This window comes from Emiliania huxleyi (genome assembly GCF_000372725.1).
Source record: "Emiliania huxleyi CCMP1516 unplaced genomic scaffold EMIHUscaffold_1, whole genome shotgun sequence".
Taxonomy (NCBI): Eukaryota; Haptophyta; order Isochrysidales; family Noelaerhabdaceae; genus Emiliania; species Emiliania huxleyi.
In genome coordinates, this window is record NW_005202428.1 from 1,465,974 (window position 1) to 1,479,498 (window position 13,525).

General features: G+C 65.9%; 2 protein-coding genes across 2 annotated transcripts; one reads left to right on the forward strand and one right to left on the reverse strand.

The window, feature by feature from the left end:
- Positions 1-6,275: 6,275 nt before the first annotated feature.
- Positions 6,276-7,499, forward strand: EMIHUDRAFT_194308 (hypothetical protein; the record flags this gene model as incomplete). Its single annotated transcript, XM_005794161.1, has 4 exons — positions 6,276-6,508; positions 6,794-6,914; positions 7,063-7,116; positions 7,464-7,499. 4 exons carry the CDS (start codon positions 6,276-6,278, stop codon positions 7,497-7,499), a joined length of 444 nt encoding a protein of 147 aa, XP_005794218.1.
- A 2,749-nt stretch (positions 7,500-10,248) lies between these two features.
- Positions 10,249-11,561, reverse strand: EMIHUDRAFT_194309 (hypothetical protein; the record flags this gene model as incomplete). The annotated part of the gene is made up of 3 exons (XM_005794162.1): positions 10,249-10,699; positions 10,769-10,824; positions 11,031-11,561. The coding sequence occupies 3 exons, from the start codon at positions 11,559-11,561 to the stop codon at positions 10,249-10,251; spliced, it is 1,038 nt and encodes a 345-aa protein (XP_005794219.1).
- Positions 11,562-13,525: the final 1,964 nt, after the last annotated feature.

A 13,525-nucleotide genomic window follows, 5' to 3' on the forward strand; every position in this document is an offset into this window, starting at 1 on the left:
CACAAGCGATGGCAGGCACAAGAATTTTACCTCCGACATGCGCTCCAGCAAAGACACGCGGGCGACATTCGACGACGTCGGGGACCACTGCCCAGCGCAACATCCCTACCACGACACTAGGCCTCTCGTTTTGTGTACAACAGAAACGCGCGCTGAGCCAATGCGCACCACAGCGCAAACAGTGTCTAAAATTAGGTGTTACAGTAAAGCTATCAAAGGATCCCATCGCGCCGCTTCTGCTCGAGCAGCAGCTTGTAGTAGTCCGGCCTCGTCTGCGTCGACAAGCAGCTCCGCGGGGTCATCGAGGCGTGCGCGGTGGGCCGGAGGCCGGTCGCCTCCAGTAGCGCGCTCACTTGCTGCGTGAGCGTGGCGCCGCCGGCGGAGAGGCCGACGGCAGCGTTCGCGGCGCTCACCGCCTGCGCGAGCGGGAGTTCGGCAGGCAGATGGAGCTCTCTCGTCAGGAGCTCAATGCTGGCAGCCAGGGTCGGGCTGGCGGCTGAGGGAGGGACTGCCGCCGCAGCGCCCCCGCTCCTCCACTCCGCGACGGCAGCTTGAAAGGACGCCGCCGCAGCTGCCTCATCGTAGGAGCCCTCGAGGAGCGCTCCGCCACCGCCCCCAGCCTCGGCTCTGTTTGCAAGAGTGCGAGCTGCAGCGGACGCACGCGAACTGGAACCACCCCTCCCGGGGTCGGGCGGAGCAAGCAGCTCATCGCGCGTGTCATCGACGCAATCGGAAACAATGGCCGACCCGGGATTCCAAGAGTACAAAGCCTCGCTTGGGGTACGATTCTGGTTCACGCCATCGCGACCGTCCTCACCTTCAAGAGTCAGGGTTGATGAGCCGAGGGCCCCCTCGACGACGAGGGTCTGCGGCCTGCCGCCGGCGCCGCCATCGGCAGCGGTTTGAAGGTCCCACGCGCGTGCTGGCGGGGCTCCTGACGAGGAATCCTCTCGTTCGTGTCCGCTCGGCCCGGCCGCGAGCACGGCCGAGGCATATGCCTTGGAGTTGAGCGGTCGGTCAGTCCGTGCACTTGCCCAGGTTGCCCCGGTCGGATTGCAGCTCCTCGCAGCCTCGCTGCGCGACCTGCGAGACAGAAGTTTCGTGGGATGGGTCAGCGTGGGGTTTGAAGCGCAGGGAGAGGCAGATACAGGGTTTTGAGGGTGCCGTGCAGAGGCCATTCGCTCACGGAGCGCGACTAGCCGCTTCTCCATGAGGAGGACGTCCGCCTTCATCGCGGCCGTCGTCTCGCTTGATGTCGACCGCATCATGGCGGTGGACCGGCGGGAGGCACAGTAGACACACACGTTCGTGAGGTATGGTCGTTACCAGGGTCGTTACGCGCGGGCACAATCATTTATTTCCCCCGTATTCCCGTTGCGACGGTGTATCATTCACTTTATGCCACCGTTGCATATCCGATACACCGTCGCACCCGTTGAAAATGAAATTCTTTTTTCTGCGCTTCAATCACATCAAGTGAGGCGTTGTCTTCGTTTAATCTTAGTAGCACTCCGTCAAGGGACCCTGCCGTCGCGCCCTAGCGCGAGCAGCACCTCCACTGCGAGGCTGGCTCGACGAGCCGAGAGCCAATGTGAGTTCGCACCCTTGACAAAGACGTCACACACGTCCTCCGCCCAGCCGAGCGCGCCCATGATGGGGCCTGAGAAAGGCGGCAGCGAGAGCGCGGGCGCCGCCGGCACGCGCCGCCTCATCGCGCCGCCACCGCGGTCGCAAAAGATCGAAGCGTGGCCGAGCCGACCGCACCGGCCGCACCGGTACTCGCGACAGCCCGGACCGCCGCAGGCCTCGACGCCGGGCGCATTGACCGTGCCACAGCTGCTGCACGTCCAGCTCGTCTCGGCGGCGCGAGGCGAGGTCGGCGGCAAGCGTGCCCCCGCTTCCGCCTCCGCCTCCGCCTCCGCTGCTGCCGCCGCGGCCGCGGCCGCTGCCACGACCTTCATCGCACCCCCCTGCGCCTGAAGCGCCGCGGGGTAAGCGGCGAGGAGCGCCTCGATGCTTGCAGCGCCGCCGCTACGAGAGAGGGGCCTCGCCGGCTCCGCCTCGTCATCCACCCCCTCGCAACCGGCAGCGCCGGCCGCGTGCTCGAGCACAGCTTCGTGCATGGCGGCGCGCAGCGTGGGTAACGGCGCAACCGCGTGCAGCAGGTGCCATCGGAAGGTCGAGGACGACGGCCCCTCGTACATCATCTGCATGCGCTCCACCAGCCGAAACTTGGTCTTCTTGCGCTCGTGATGCACCATCGGGCGCGGCCTCGTGCGATTGAGCGTCTGCGGCGATCGCAAACCGCTCGCAAACCGGAGCAACTGTGCTGTCAGCTGCACGTTGGAGAGCACAAACGGCGGGGCGTCGCCAGCAGCAGGCAGCAGCTCGTGGTGCGAGACTGGACACGGCCGACTGCGCGGGTCGGCGAGCCGCGTGACTATATCATCGAGGCTCGGCGGAGCCGCCGCCATGGTGCGGCGGTGGAGCCGCAGCGGCAGGGCGCGGCAGACGACGCGACACGCTTGCGCCAGCGAAGAGGACATTTCGTGGCTAGAGATTGAACACACCTCGTCATACGTGAGCTGTGTCAGCTCATAGAGGGTAAAGAATCCGGTTTGCTGCGCCGGCTGCAGCACGAACCCGTCCTCATTCACGAGCACACCGCCCGGGGCCACAACGGCGCGCGTGAAAGAATATGATCGGCGGCTCAGGTTGCCGTGCAGCTGCGGAGCAGCCTGTGGCGCCCCTGTGGAAGAGCGTCGTGAAGCCGCCCCGCTGGTTCCTCCGCCTCCGGCTCTTGCCGGACCGCTTCCGCTTCTTGTCGCTCGACCCGGAGGCGGGCGAGGCGCTCGGGTTCTCCACCGACGCGCCCGCCTCCTCCTCGTCCGAGCTGAATGAGGGGTCCGACTGAGTGCTGAGGTCCATTGGGGCGCCTGCGCCGACGGGCCCGGTCGGTAGTCGTCGAATTGAATCTCATTAATTCTCATTGATTATCATTGATTCGTTTTTGCATGTTTTGAAATGCCTTTTACGTTTTTCCAGTGTATTCTCAGTGTACGTACTTTTAGCGTCTACCGCGTCGAGGTGACCTCGACGTACCAGGCGGAGCAGTACCTCCCCGCGTCGGCTAAGAGTCTCAGGAGATCTAATCTGCCCGCGTCCTAGAGACTCAGCCTAGAGTTTCAGCCCGGGAGTGAACCAGCCGCGAGAATGCCTAGCCTAGGCGTGGAGGCCCGCGGCTCCTCGGAAACTCCGACCTTCACCCGCGTGCCTTCCTGCCGCGAGGACCCTGCTGGCTCCTCCGCGTCGGCCTGCAACCCTACTCGTCCGATGCGAAGAAGAATTCCGAAGGGCAAGATTTTGCGTATACAGACCTGGGCGAAACAACGACACGACCCAGGCACGAGCAGAGGAACGAGAGAAGAATATAGGGTGGATAAAGCGACTGTTCACGGCATGGAAGGTGAGCCACACCGAACGTACCGAACGTAGAGCCGAGCGGAAGGAAGCCGGGGAAGACGACTCAGAGGAGGATGAACCAGTGGAGATCCCGTCGTCAGCTGTCACGATGCACCCGAAGGGGACCCCAGCGCCAGCATCATCCGTGAAGGCACAAGTGTTCGAAGAGAGAGTGGACCTGAGCAACGACATGACTGGGTGGCAAATGATCGCAGTGGGCGTCAGAAGACTTGTCCTTGCGCGAGGAGAGCTCGATAGACTCGAGGGGCCAGGATACGCCGCGAGGAGGACGGAGTTGCGCCGAAAGGCGAAAGAAGCCGCGAGAACAAGGGACCGGCAGGCGGCGGCGGCGTCGCAGAACGAGACAGGGGAGAGCGACGCGACAGAGGAAGAAGCGACAAGGGAGAGCACGACGAGAAGGGGGCGACCGCGAGGTGGCACGAAGGTCGCGGCGAGAATCGGCGAGAGACTGCGAAGGGAGATAGGAAGAGGCGGACGCCCAAGGGTGGGCGACGGCTAGCGCATCACACCCCTCTCCTTAAAATCCCTGTGCGGTGGCGGCGTGCCGTCCTCCCATCCCTTGTCCGTTTTCTTTCTTTCTTTTCTTTCTTTGCCCAGACCGGAAACTCGAGCGAGCCCAGGCAGGCCCGGGACGCTCCTCTCCACCGTGATGCTCCTCGCCATCATCGTCACCACGACGCTTTCCTCCCACTGTGATTCTGTGTGAGCTCTGTGTCTTGATTTGCCAACAACAAACCTAAAACGACGTGTCAGCTGCGGACGGGCGTCGCCCGCGACAACCGACATGCGCACGTAGCGGCCCGACACAACTTTCAAACGCTCTGCAAGCCGCGGGCGGCTCCAACTGTCAAAGTGTCGTCTCGCATCGCCGGTATGTTTTCCCCCCCCCCCCCCCCCCCACTCCCCATCGAGACTGAGCCCCCGGTGAGCACGGGCTGCGGCGCGACCCTTGCCGTCCCCGCGCACGCAGGTCACCATGGCTGCAGAGCTGCTTTGTCGTGCGCACTCGAGCAGCGCGCAACGGTCGCGCCCACCTGTCACCTCGCCTCGCCGGCTGCATCCCGCTCGCGGCGGTCGCCACCATCCCTGGGTCACCGCCACTGCCCCTGTCCCTGCCGCCGCCGTCGCCGTCCGATTCCTCCCCGCCGCCCGGCCTGATCCGCGGCGTGCAACGCCCCCCACGCACAAACATGGGCACACACCTCGGCATCGCCGACCCCCCTCCCCCTGCCTCCGCCGCCGCCCTCTCGAGCCCTCTCCCTGTCGCCCCCGCTTCCACCCACACTTGCTTTACTGCCGACTCCAAGCGGGAGGCAGCAAAAGCACGCAGACAGAACCCTGAGAACGTCGCCATCGTGTAGCAGGCAGGCCTGGCTAGCCGCGTGTTGGGGAGTAGTGTTTGTGTGTGTGGTGTGTACGCGCTCTCTCTCCACTCGTCAGAGTGTAAAGTCTGTTCTGTATATAGTGCGGAGTGAGCAGCGCAAAAAACAACTGAAAAACCTCGAAGCCAGAGAGCCCTCCCCCTACTGTTTCCGCAAAGGAGAATTTCCGCGCGCTTCCGCTCTCACGAAGGAACGTAGCGGGAAAGTCGCGCCCTCCTCTGGCGCTTGTGCCTCTCACAGCTGGACCGACGTGTTGCCGTCGAATCGAAGTAAAACCCGCACCCCACCCCGGGAAGGAACAGACGAGACTGACTGGGCGTCATCTCTTGTACGACATCACGTAGTCCTGAAAGCTAAGCGGCGCGCCGTTTTCCGCGCCAAAAGCGTCGAAGCGTTCCCGCAGGTCCTCCTCCGTGAGTGCAGAGGCGTCTCGCCGCCGCTCCAGCTCGCAGAAGCGCTCAAAGCTCAGCGCGTCGTGCTCTGCCGAGCGAGACGTTACGCTCGGCGGCCTGTCCCCGGCTGACTCTGCGAAGCGGCTGGCGTCCAGTGGCGGGGGGCGCGCAACCGCGCCGGCGGCGGCCAGCGGCGGAGATTGCGCAGTCACGCCGGCGTCAACCTCCCTGGCCGCAGCTCCGTCGCAGAACCCCGTTGACGCCATAACGCCAACCATCCGTGAAACAGGGTGAGGGTCCCAGTCGAAGCTCATCTGCAAAGCTGCGACGAGCGCAGGGCCCGCCGCCGCCTTTGAAGACAGCGGGTCAAGGCCGCACCACCAACGGCGTCCAGGCAGCAGGGTGTTGAGCGGCAGAGAGGCGGCGTATGCGGCGATGCCGTCAGAAAGGAGCTCCACGTGTAGTGAATCCATCGACGTCTCTACGAGTCCGTCGAAGACGAAACCGCTGCCGCCAGCTACCGCTGGCGGCGTCGAGCCAAGCTGACCGGATAGCGTGAGGCGGAGCGCCATGCTCGCCGAGGCCGGTGGTGCAGAGGCCAGCCGCAGCGCGTGCATACGCACAGTGAGGTGCGCACGCACGCCCGGTTCTGCTCTCTCTCGCGGGGACGGTGAGCCGTGCTCCTCGCGCATGGCAATGCCGCGAAACGGGGGGCCGGCGCTGGTGTTCTGTGCTTCGCTCGGCGGGCGCCTCGGCGAAGCCGCGTCCGAGCAGTTTATTTGCTCCTTTAATAGTGCCAGCGCGCCGCGAGAGTTCCTGTTCTTTTTTGTGTGTTTGCGAAGCCTGCCCTTGCCGCAGTCACACACACACTGCACCGCACCCCGCGCCCGCACCTTGGGTGTGACCATCGATGCACTAATAAAACACGCGCCCCAGACAAACTGCCCAAGCGTCCGAAAAAGAATTAGCTCTTCTTGCCCCAGCACGCGCGTGGAGCAACTTGCCATTGTGAGTTGCGATGGCCGACGACGAGAGCGAGGGAGAGAGCGAGAACGAGGTCACGTACTGGGACGAGCGCGCGGGCGAAGACGAAAACTACCTGGGGGACGGCGCCTTCCGGGTGGAGCAGGTGCGCGGCCGGCGGAGGGGCCGGTCTGGAGGCATCGAGTATCTGATCAAGTGGGAGGGCTACGCCTCGGAAGAGAACACGTGGGAGCCGGTCGAGAACGTGTCGGACGACCTCATCGCCGAGTGGCGCGAGCGCGACGCCGCGCAGCGCGCGGCTGATGAGGAGAAGCGCGCGGCGGCGGCGGCGGCGGCGGCGGCGGCGCGGGGAGCAAAAGCGGCAGCGAAAAGTGGCAGCGAACGTCGCGGGCGGCTGGTCAAGGGTGCCAGCCAGAGGCCCGCTAGCTCGTGGTCCGCCGACGACGCCCGGGCGCGCGCCGAGTCAGCAGCGAAGCGGCGCATAGCTGAGACGACGGACGACGAGACGGAGGAGGAGGAGGAGGAGGAGGCGCCGCCCTCCAAGCGCGGCAGGAAGGAGGCGACGCACGCCTCGCTCCCGCCGCGCAAGCGGCCGCAGGGAGGCGCCTCCTCCGCGCAGGCGCCGGCTGCCAAGGGCCTGGCCAGAGGCGGCGCGTCGGCTGCTTCAACACAGGTCGGCGATCCGAGAGGCGGCCCCGTGCTCATCCGTAAGCAGCCGCATTCAGCGGAATGCACTGCACTCGCAGCCCGTTAGATCACGCGATCCGGAGACGCAGCAAGCTTCCTGCTCACGACCTCACTTTTGTGTGTTCCGGGCGTAGGGCCGCCCCGTAGCCAAGCCTGCAAAGGTGGAGCAAAAGAGGGAGCGGCTGGGGGTGCCGCTCCCCGCCTCTCCCTCGGGGGGGGCGCCGCCGCCGGCGGCGGGGCTCACCGCTCTCGGCGGCGAGGCCCTAGATGCGGAATACGCATCCCTGTCTTCCGGCTGGCACTCGAGAGGGGGCAGACACGTATTCAGCTGCGTTCAACTGGAGTCCACGGTGTTGACTTTGGTATTCGCAGCGAGAGTACTCAATATGCACGTCGCGTGATTCTAGTTGGAGTATGCGCTCATCATGCTGAACACGGGTCCTTGTATCCCAAAGTAGCGCTCGGGTGCTTCACGCCCTCGTCCCTCACACACCGCAAGTCTTTGTGCACACAGACGCCCCTTGCACGCACCGAGGGCGACGAAGGAGCGACGAAGAAGACGCCGCCCTAGTCCACTCCTCGACTGCGGTGTGCTCCTGCCGTAGGCAAGGCCCGCGCCGGACCCCTCGGCAAGGGCCCCGCGGGAGGAGGGCCCGCCGCCGCTGCGGCGGTGTCAGCAGCGACGCTGGCTCGGCGGCAGCGAATGGCGGCGGTCGTAGCGGCGCGCGAGCCTAGATGCGGGGCGTACGGAGGCTGGCACTCACACGTACGTGCTCCGCTGTGCTCGTACTCCGTGTACTCACGCGATGCTGCAGCGCCGTGACTCCAGCGCGCACTCTCGGCGCAGGCCAACGAGGCCAACGAGGCGGGCCAGGGCGCTGCCGCCCACGCGCGCAGCCCTGCACAGGGCGGGCGGTTGGGGGGGGGCGACAGGGTGGAGGAGAAGGAGGACGACGACGAGGACGAGGAGGAGGAGGAGGAGGACGAGAGCCTCGACGACCGTCCACGAGGCGGAGGCGCTTCTGCAGTGGGCGCGGCGACGCGGCGCGCTGCCGCGCCCGCCGCCAACGCGTCCGCCGCCGGCGCTCCGGCCAAGCCCGAGCGGCCCGGCGAGGCCAAGCCCGAGCGGCCCGGCGAGGAAGGGAGCGTGAGTGCAGGAGGGCCGGGAGGCGCGCAAGTACCATCCTACCGCATCCGCAAGAAGGCGCCTCTTCCCGCCCCGCCACTTCACCCGCCGCCGCCGCCGCCGCAGCAGCCGCAGCAGCCGCAGCAGCCGCAGCAGCCGGGTCGAGGAGGAGCGCCGCTTCCGCCGCGGCATGCTGACGGGTTCGACGGGAGGCGCGGCACAACACACGGGCGAACAGATCCGAGATGCGGGAGGACAGATCCCTGTATTCCGACACGCACTCGAGAAGACGCGCACTCTTGAGGGTGTGGCACTCTGCTACCCTTCCGCCGTGTCCGCTGTGTTCGCAGCCGCGTGCACACGCGCTGCTCCGAGTACAATACACTGCAACACCGCACAATACACTGCACGAGACCGTACTCACGCCCTCAACTCGCCGTGCTCCAACTCTAGGTACGGGACTCGCGTGCCCATGAGCCCGCGGGGCGGCGACTACTACGGCTGTGGCGGTGGCGAAGGAGGAGGAGGCGGCGGCAGCTTTGCTGGCGGCTATGGCAGCGGCCGTGGCGGCGGCAGCGGCCGTGGCGGCGGCAGCGGCCGCCGCGGCAGCTGTGGCAACTATTGTGGCGGTGGCGGCGGCGGTGGCAGCTTTGGTGGCGATGGCGGCGGCTATGGCGGCGGCAGCGGCGGCTATGGTGGCGGCGGCGGCAGCTATGGTGGCGGCGGCGGCAGCTATGGTGGCGGCGGCAGCTATGGTGGCGGCGGTGGTGGTGGTGGCGGTGGAGGAGCGTATGGCGGCCAGTGCGGCGGTGGAGGTTGCGGCGGCAGCGCCCAGTGGTCCGCAGGGCGACAGCCCCGGGCGCCGCCACCGCCGCCACCGCCGCCGCCGCCGTCGGGCAAAGTGGATCTCGATGCGGCGCGCCACCTCCGTCCCCGCCGCCACCGAGCCCGCCGCCGCCGTCACCGCCTCACCCTCGCCGCCTCCGCCCTCGCCGCTTCCGCCCTCGCCGCTTCCGCCCTCGCCCCCGCCTCCAAGCCCACCCCCGCCCAGCCCACCACCCTCGCCGCCTCCGCCGCCCCCCTCACCCTCGCCGCCTCCCCGCCAAGTTGCCCGGAGAGAGGACCCGGTGTGGCGGCCCACCCGCCCACCCTGTGTGCGGCTCGTCTCGTGTAGGTGCGCGGCGCTCTGATGAGGGTGGCAAAGAGCCAGGGCCTGGCGCAGAGCCACGGAGGAGGCGGCGGCGGCGTCCTTGGTGGCGGTGGAGGCTGCGGCGGCGGAGGCGCAGGCTCGCGGCCATACGAGGCGCCGCACGAGGGTGGGGGCGGCACCGCGTCGCAGCAGTCGCTGCTCATGCAGTTGGGGAGCGCGTTCGAGCCGACGTTCGGCGGCGGCGGCGGCATGGGCAGCAGCGGCTTGGGAGGCGGCGGCGAGATGGGTGAACCCCCCCTCTCCACCCCCCCGCCTAGAGAGGACAGACAGTGACAGCAGCTCCTCTTGTCCTGACGGTTCTCTCCCTCCGTCAGGCGGCTGCGGCATGGGCATGGGCAGTGCGGCCGGAGCCGGAGGCGGCATGGGGAACATGGGCGCGATGGGCGCGATGGGGCAGTGCTACGGGGGCGGATGTGGCGGGATGACCGGCCCCGGAATGTGCGGCCCCGGAATGGGCGGGCTTGGAATGGGCGGGCCGGGCTGCTGCGGCGGGCCGGGCTGCTGCGGAGGAGGGCCAGGTGGGTGCTTCCCGGGCGGGGGCGGGGGCGGCTGCGGTGGCAGTATGGGTGGCGGCTGGATGGGTGGCGGAGGCAGCATGGGTGGCGGAGGCATGCAGGGTGGGTGGAGATGAGGTGCGAGTCGGGTTGACCATGGCCTTGGCACGTAGTTGCGTTCCGGCTTTTGCGCGGTGCGAGTCCGATGTCCGCGTTGTGCGAGCGCGCGTCGGGCGGGGGCCGGGGGTGTTGCTGTTGGCCCCCTAGCCCGGACGCCAAAAACGTCAACCAGCAAAACAGGAGATAGAGCAGTACGATATATGAGTAAGACCGAGCCACACACGAGACCCCGCGGCGGCGATATTTTGTCGATGGAAACTGAACTTTCGCGCTAACACACACAAGGGGACAAGCGAAGAACAGTGACCCGTTACTCGCTCGTTCTGCGTCACCGAAACAAAGATGGAAGCTCGCGCCAAGGCGCGGAGCCTCACGGGTGCTCGTCCCCGGAGAGACGGTCAGTGTAGATCCGCTGCAACTTGGCAAAGACCACAATCACGAGGACGTGCATCCAATTGTGCGAGTTGGCCACCAAATCGAGCGTGCCTGGGGCAAACCACCGCTCCGGGATCTGCAGGACCCATATCGCGACCGTGACGGCAAAGAGGGCAGCCCAAACGGCGAGGGCAGGCGCGGTCGGCGTCGGCGAGGCGGCGGCGAGGCCGGCGAGGCCGATCACGAGCGGCAGACCCATGACGCCGGCCACGACCGCCTTTGGGCGCGAGTTGAGCGCGCCTATGGGGAAGTTCCAAGCGGCTTGAAAGAAGTTTCGTGACGGTCCCGCCTCAGGCGCGAGTTGAAGCACGCCGCTCACAAAGCTCCAAAAGCCGGCGAGGGCGGCGGCGGCGAGGGCGATAAGGAGGCGGCGGGCGAGGAGGGGCCTCCCGGCGGCGTGGAGCTCGAAGAATGCGATGAGTGCAGCGTGCGCAGCGCAAGAGAGAAAGGCGCACCCTTGGTCAATCGCAAGAAGCAGCTGCCTGCCGCATGAAGACACCAGAGTCAGGTCCTGAATAGGGCTCCCGTGCATCCAGGAATTGCGCGAATACGCGGGCTGTCATTACAGCGGAATACAGCGGAAGTCTCGAGCGGAAGTCGAGTCGTCTCTCGAGCGCCCCGCCCGTCGGAACACAGAGGTCCAGTACCTCCGTCTTCAGCATCTAGGAGCAGCTGCCGCGCGCGGAGCGGAGCCGCCTCTCCGGCGTGGTAGGCGACCGAGGCCACGCCGACGAGGAGAGCGACGGCGGCGTGCGCGCGCAGGGCAGCCACGAAGGGCCCGGCGGCGGCGGAGGAGGGCGGCGGAGCGATGACAAAGGAGGCGACGTACGGGAGGCCGAGTAGGTGCGTGTAGATGTTGAGGCTCTGGTTGTGGAGGGTGAAGAGGGCGCGCAGCACTGACGTGCAGCCCTCGGGGCGGTACGAGCTCAGGATGTGCGGCAGCGCTCGGTCGGCGGCAACGGCACTGGCGTCTACCAGCACCCAAGGCGCTGCGTCGGCTGTGCCTGATTTGGCCTGCGGTGCGGCGGCCTCGGCCTCGGGCTTGCGGCGCCTCCGGAGAGGCGTCCCGTCCAGCGCACGCAGGTTGAGGTGCGTGGGGTCCCGAGAAAGTCTCGGCGGAGAGTCGCCGGACTCATCGCCAGACTCACAGGAGGACTCAGCGCGGCTGCCGGGAGTGGAATTCTGCTTGACGTGCACAAACGGCGGGCCCTTGTGCAGGTGCACCTCGCCGGTGAGGTGGTTGGACATATCTGGCTGCGTGCGATGGGAGGTGGGAAGGGCTGCAGTGCCCAAGGGCAGCCGAGCGCTGCGCCAGGGCAATGTTGCCGAGGGCCCAAAGCCGCCGCCGCCGCCGCAAGTCGGGCTCCCGCGGGAAGCTGGTGGAAGTTCCCACAGAAAAGAATTTTATTTCCGCATCTGACGCGCTGGCACGACACTAGGCACGGGACTGGCGCGCACTGGCACTAACACAGGTACACCAAGAAAAGAATCTTCACATGAAGCCTCTCTTGCTGCACACGCACGACAAGGGCGCAGACAGACTGGAAGAGAGAAGATAATAAAATCTCTCTCTCAGACTGGCGCGGACTGGCACACACACAACAAAACAAACAACAGTGTGATTATTGTTTGGTATTGCTAAAAATCTCTCACACACCGGCACACAAGTGACAAGAAAAGAATTGGCGTTACAAACTGGGCACGGGACTGGCGCGCACGATATACCCGAAGGGAACCCCAGTGCCAACACCGACCGTTGGAGGTACAAGTGCTCGAAACGAGAGTGGACCTGAGCAACGACATTTCGACATGACTTGGAGGCAAATGATCGGAGTGGGAGTCAGAAATGTGGTCCTTGCGCGAGGAGAGCTCGATAAACTCGAGGGGCCAAAATATGCCGAGAGAAGGCTGGCGGAGTTACGCAGAGCGGCGAGAGAGGCGTGGGAAGAAAGCTGGGATCACAAATTTTGGGGTCAATGTAACTGGCCGTCTGTCGGGACGGGCTGCCCCAAGATCGACTTCAAGCCCCCCCTGCCTCCCTTTCCCCCTCTGCAGCCGGCCTCGCCTCCCCCGCCTCGGCGCCCGCCGTGCGAAGAGGACATTGTGACGTCAGCTGTCGGCTGGTTCCTTCCAAACTGGAAGAAATGCGAGGGCTCTGACCACCATTACGCTCCAAGTCGCCCCAATTACTTCATGGCTGGGTGAGCGCTTGCCTCGCCATGTCCCACATGGACAGAGGTTGGGGTACAGAGGCTGGAGAGGGGCGAGCACACCGCCAGCTGGCTCGGGCAGAGCTCCGCCGATTAGAGCGCCGGTGTTGCTTTGCGTTCTCGATCGAGAGGGGGGCGAGGGGATGGGGGTCTTGTGGCTACTTTGTGACGTTTACCACTTACCTCAACCTTAGTCTGTGCCTCCGTCACAGCGCTGGTAGTGTGGCCACTCCCCTCCGGTGAGGCTGTTATATCGGCGCAAGCGCCGGGCCGGTGTGTTCTGAACACGTTTTTAGAACGCATTCCAGCCATTCTGATCATACCCGTCCCTGCAAAACTCAGGTCCTCTCACCGGAGCAGGCGGACATCGCTTCCAGGGGGGGCTTCTGCCCACACCAGCTAGGGGGGGGCGGGGGGGTGTCCGACCCCCCCCAGAGGCTTCACCACGACATGCAGACATGCTAGGGGGGGGGGCCCGCCCCCCCCAGCACCTTCACCACATGCTAGGGGGGGGGTCCCGCCCCCCCCAGAGACTCGTGGTGTCACCACATGCTGCTTGCTGGGGGAGGGGTCCTTCACATGTCATGTTTTGGTGGAGTTCGTTCCGCATTCATAATGAAGATTCATAATGAAGTATATACGTGTGTGAGACCGCCGCATTGTACTCTGTGTTTATGTGGGTTCGCATATCATTTTCTTTTTTCATCTCGGTCGCGAATTTCCCTCTTGAATGATACACACGGTGACACACAAAACAACAGCGACAGGGGATCCTGGGGTGCGGGGTGGCGTGCCTGTGTGTGTGGTGGTGGTGAAGTGGTGGTGGTGGTGGTGAGTGGGGAGCTTCCCGGGGGGGGGGGGGGGGGGGCCTTCCCAAAAGCTTGGGGGGGGGCCCCCCCCCCACATAGGGGGGGGGCCCGCCCCCCCCCCTGTTTTCCCAATTCATAGGGGGGGGGGCCCCACCCCCCCTAAAAATTTCCCAAAAGATTGAGGGGGGGGGGG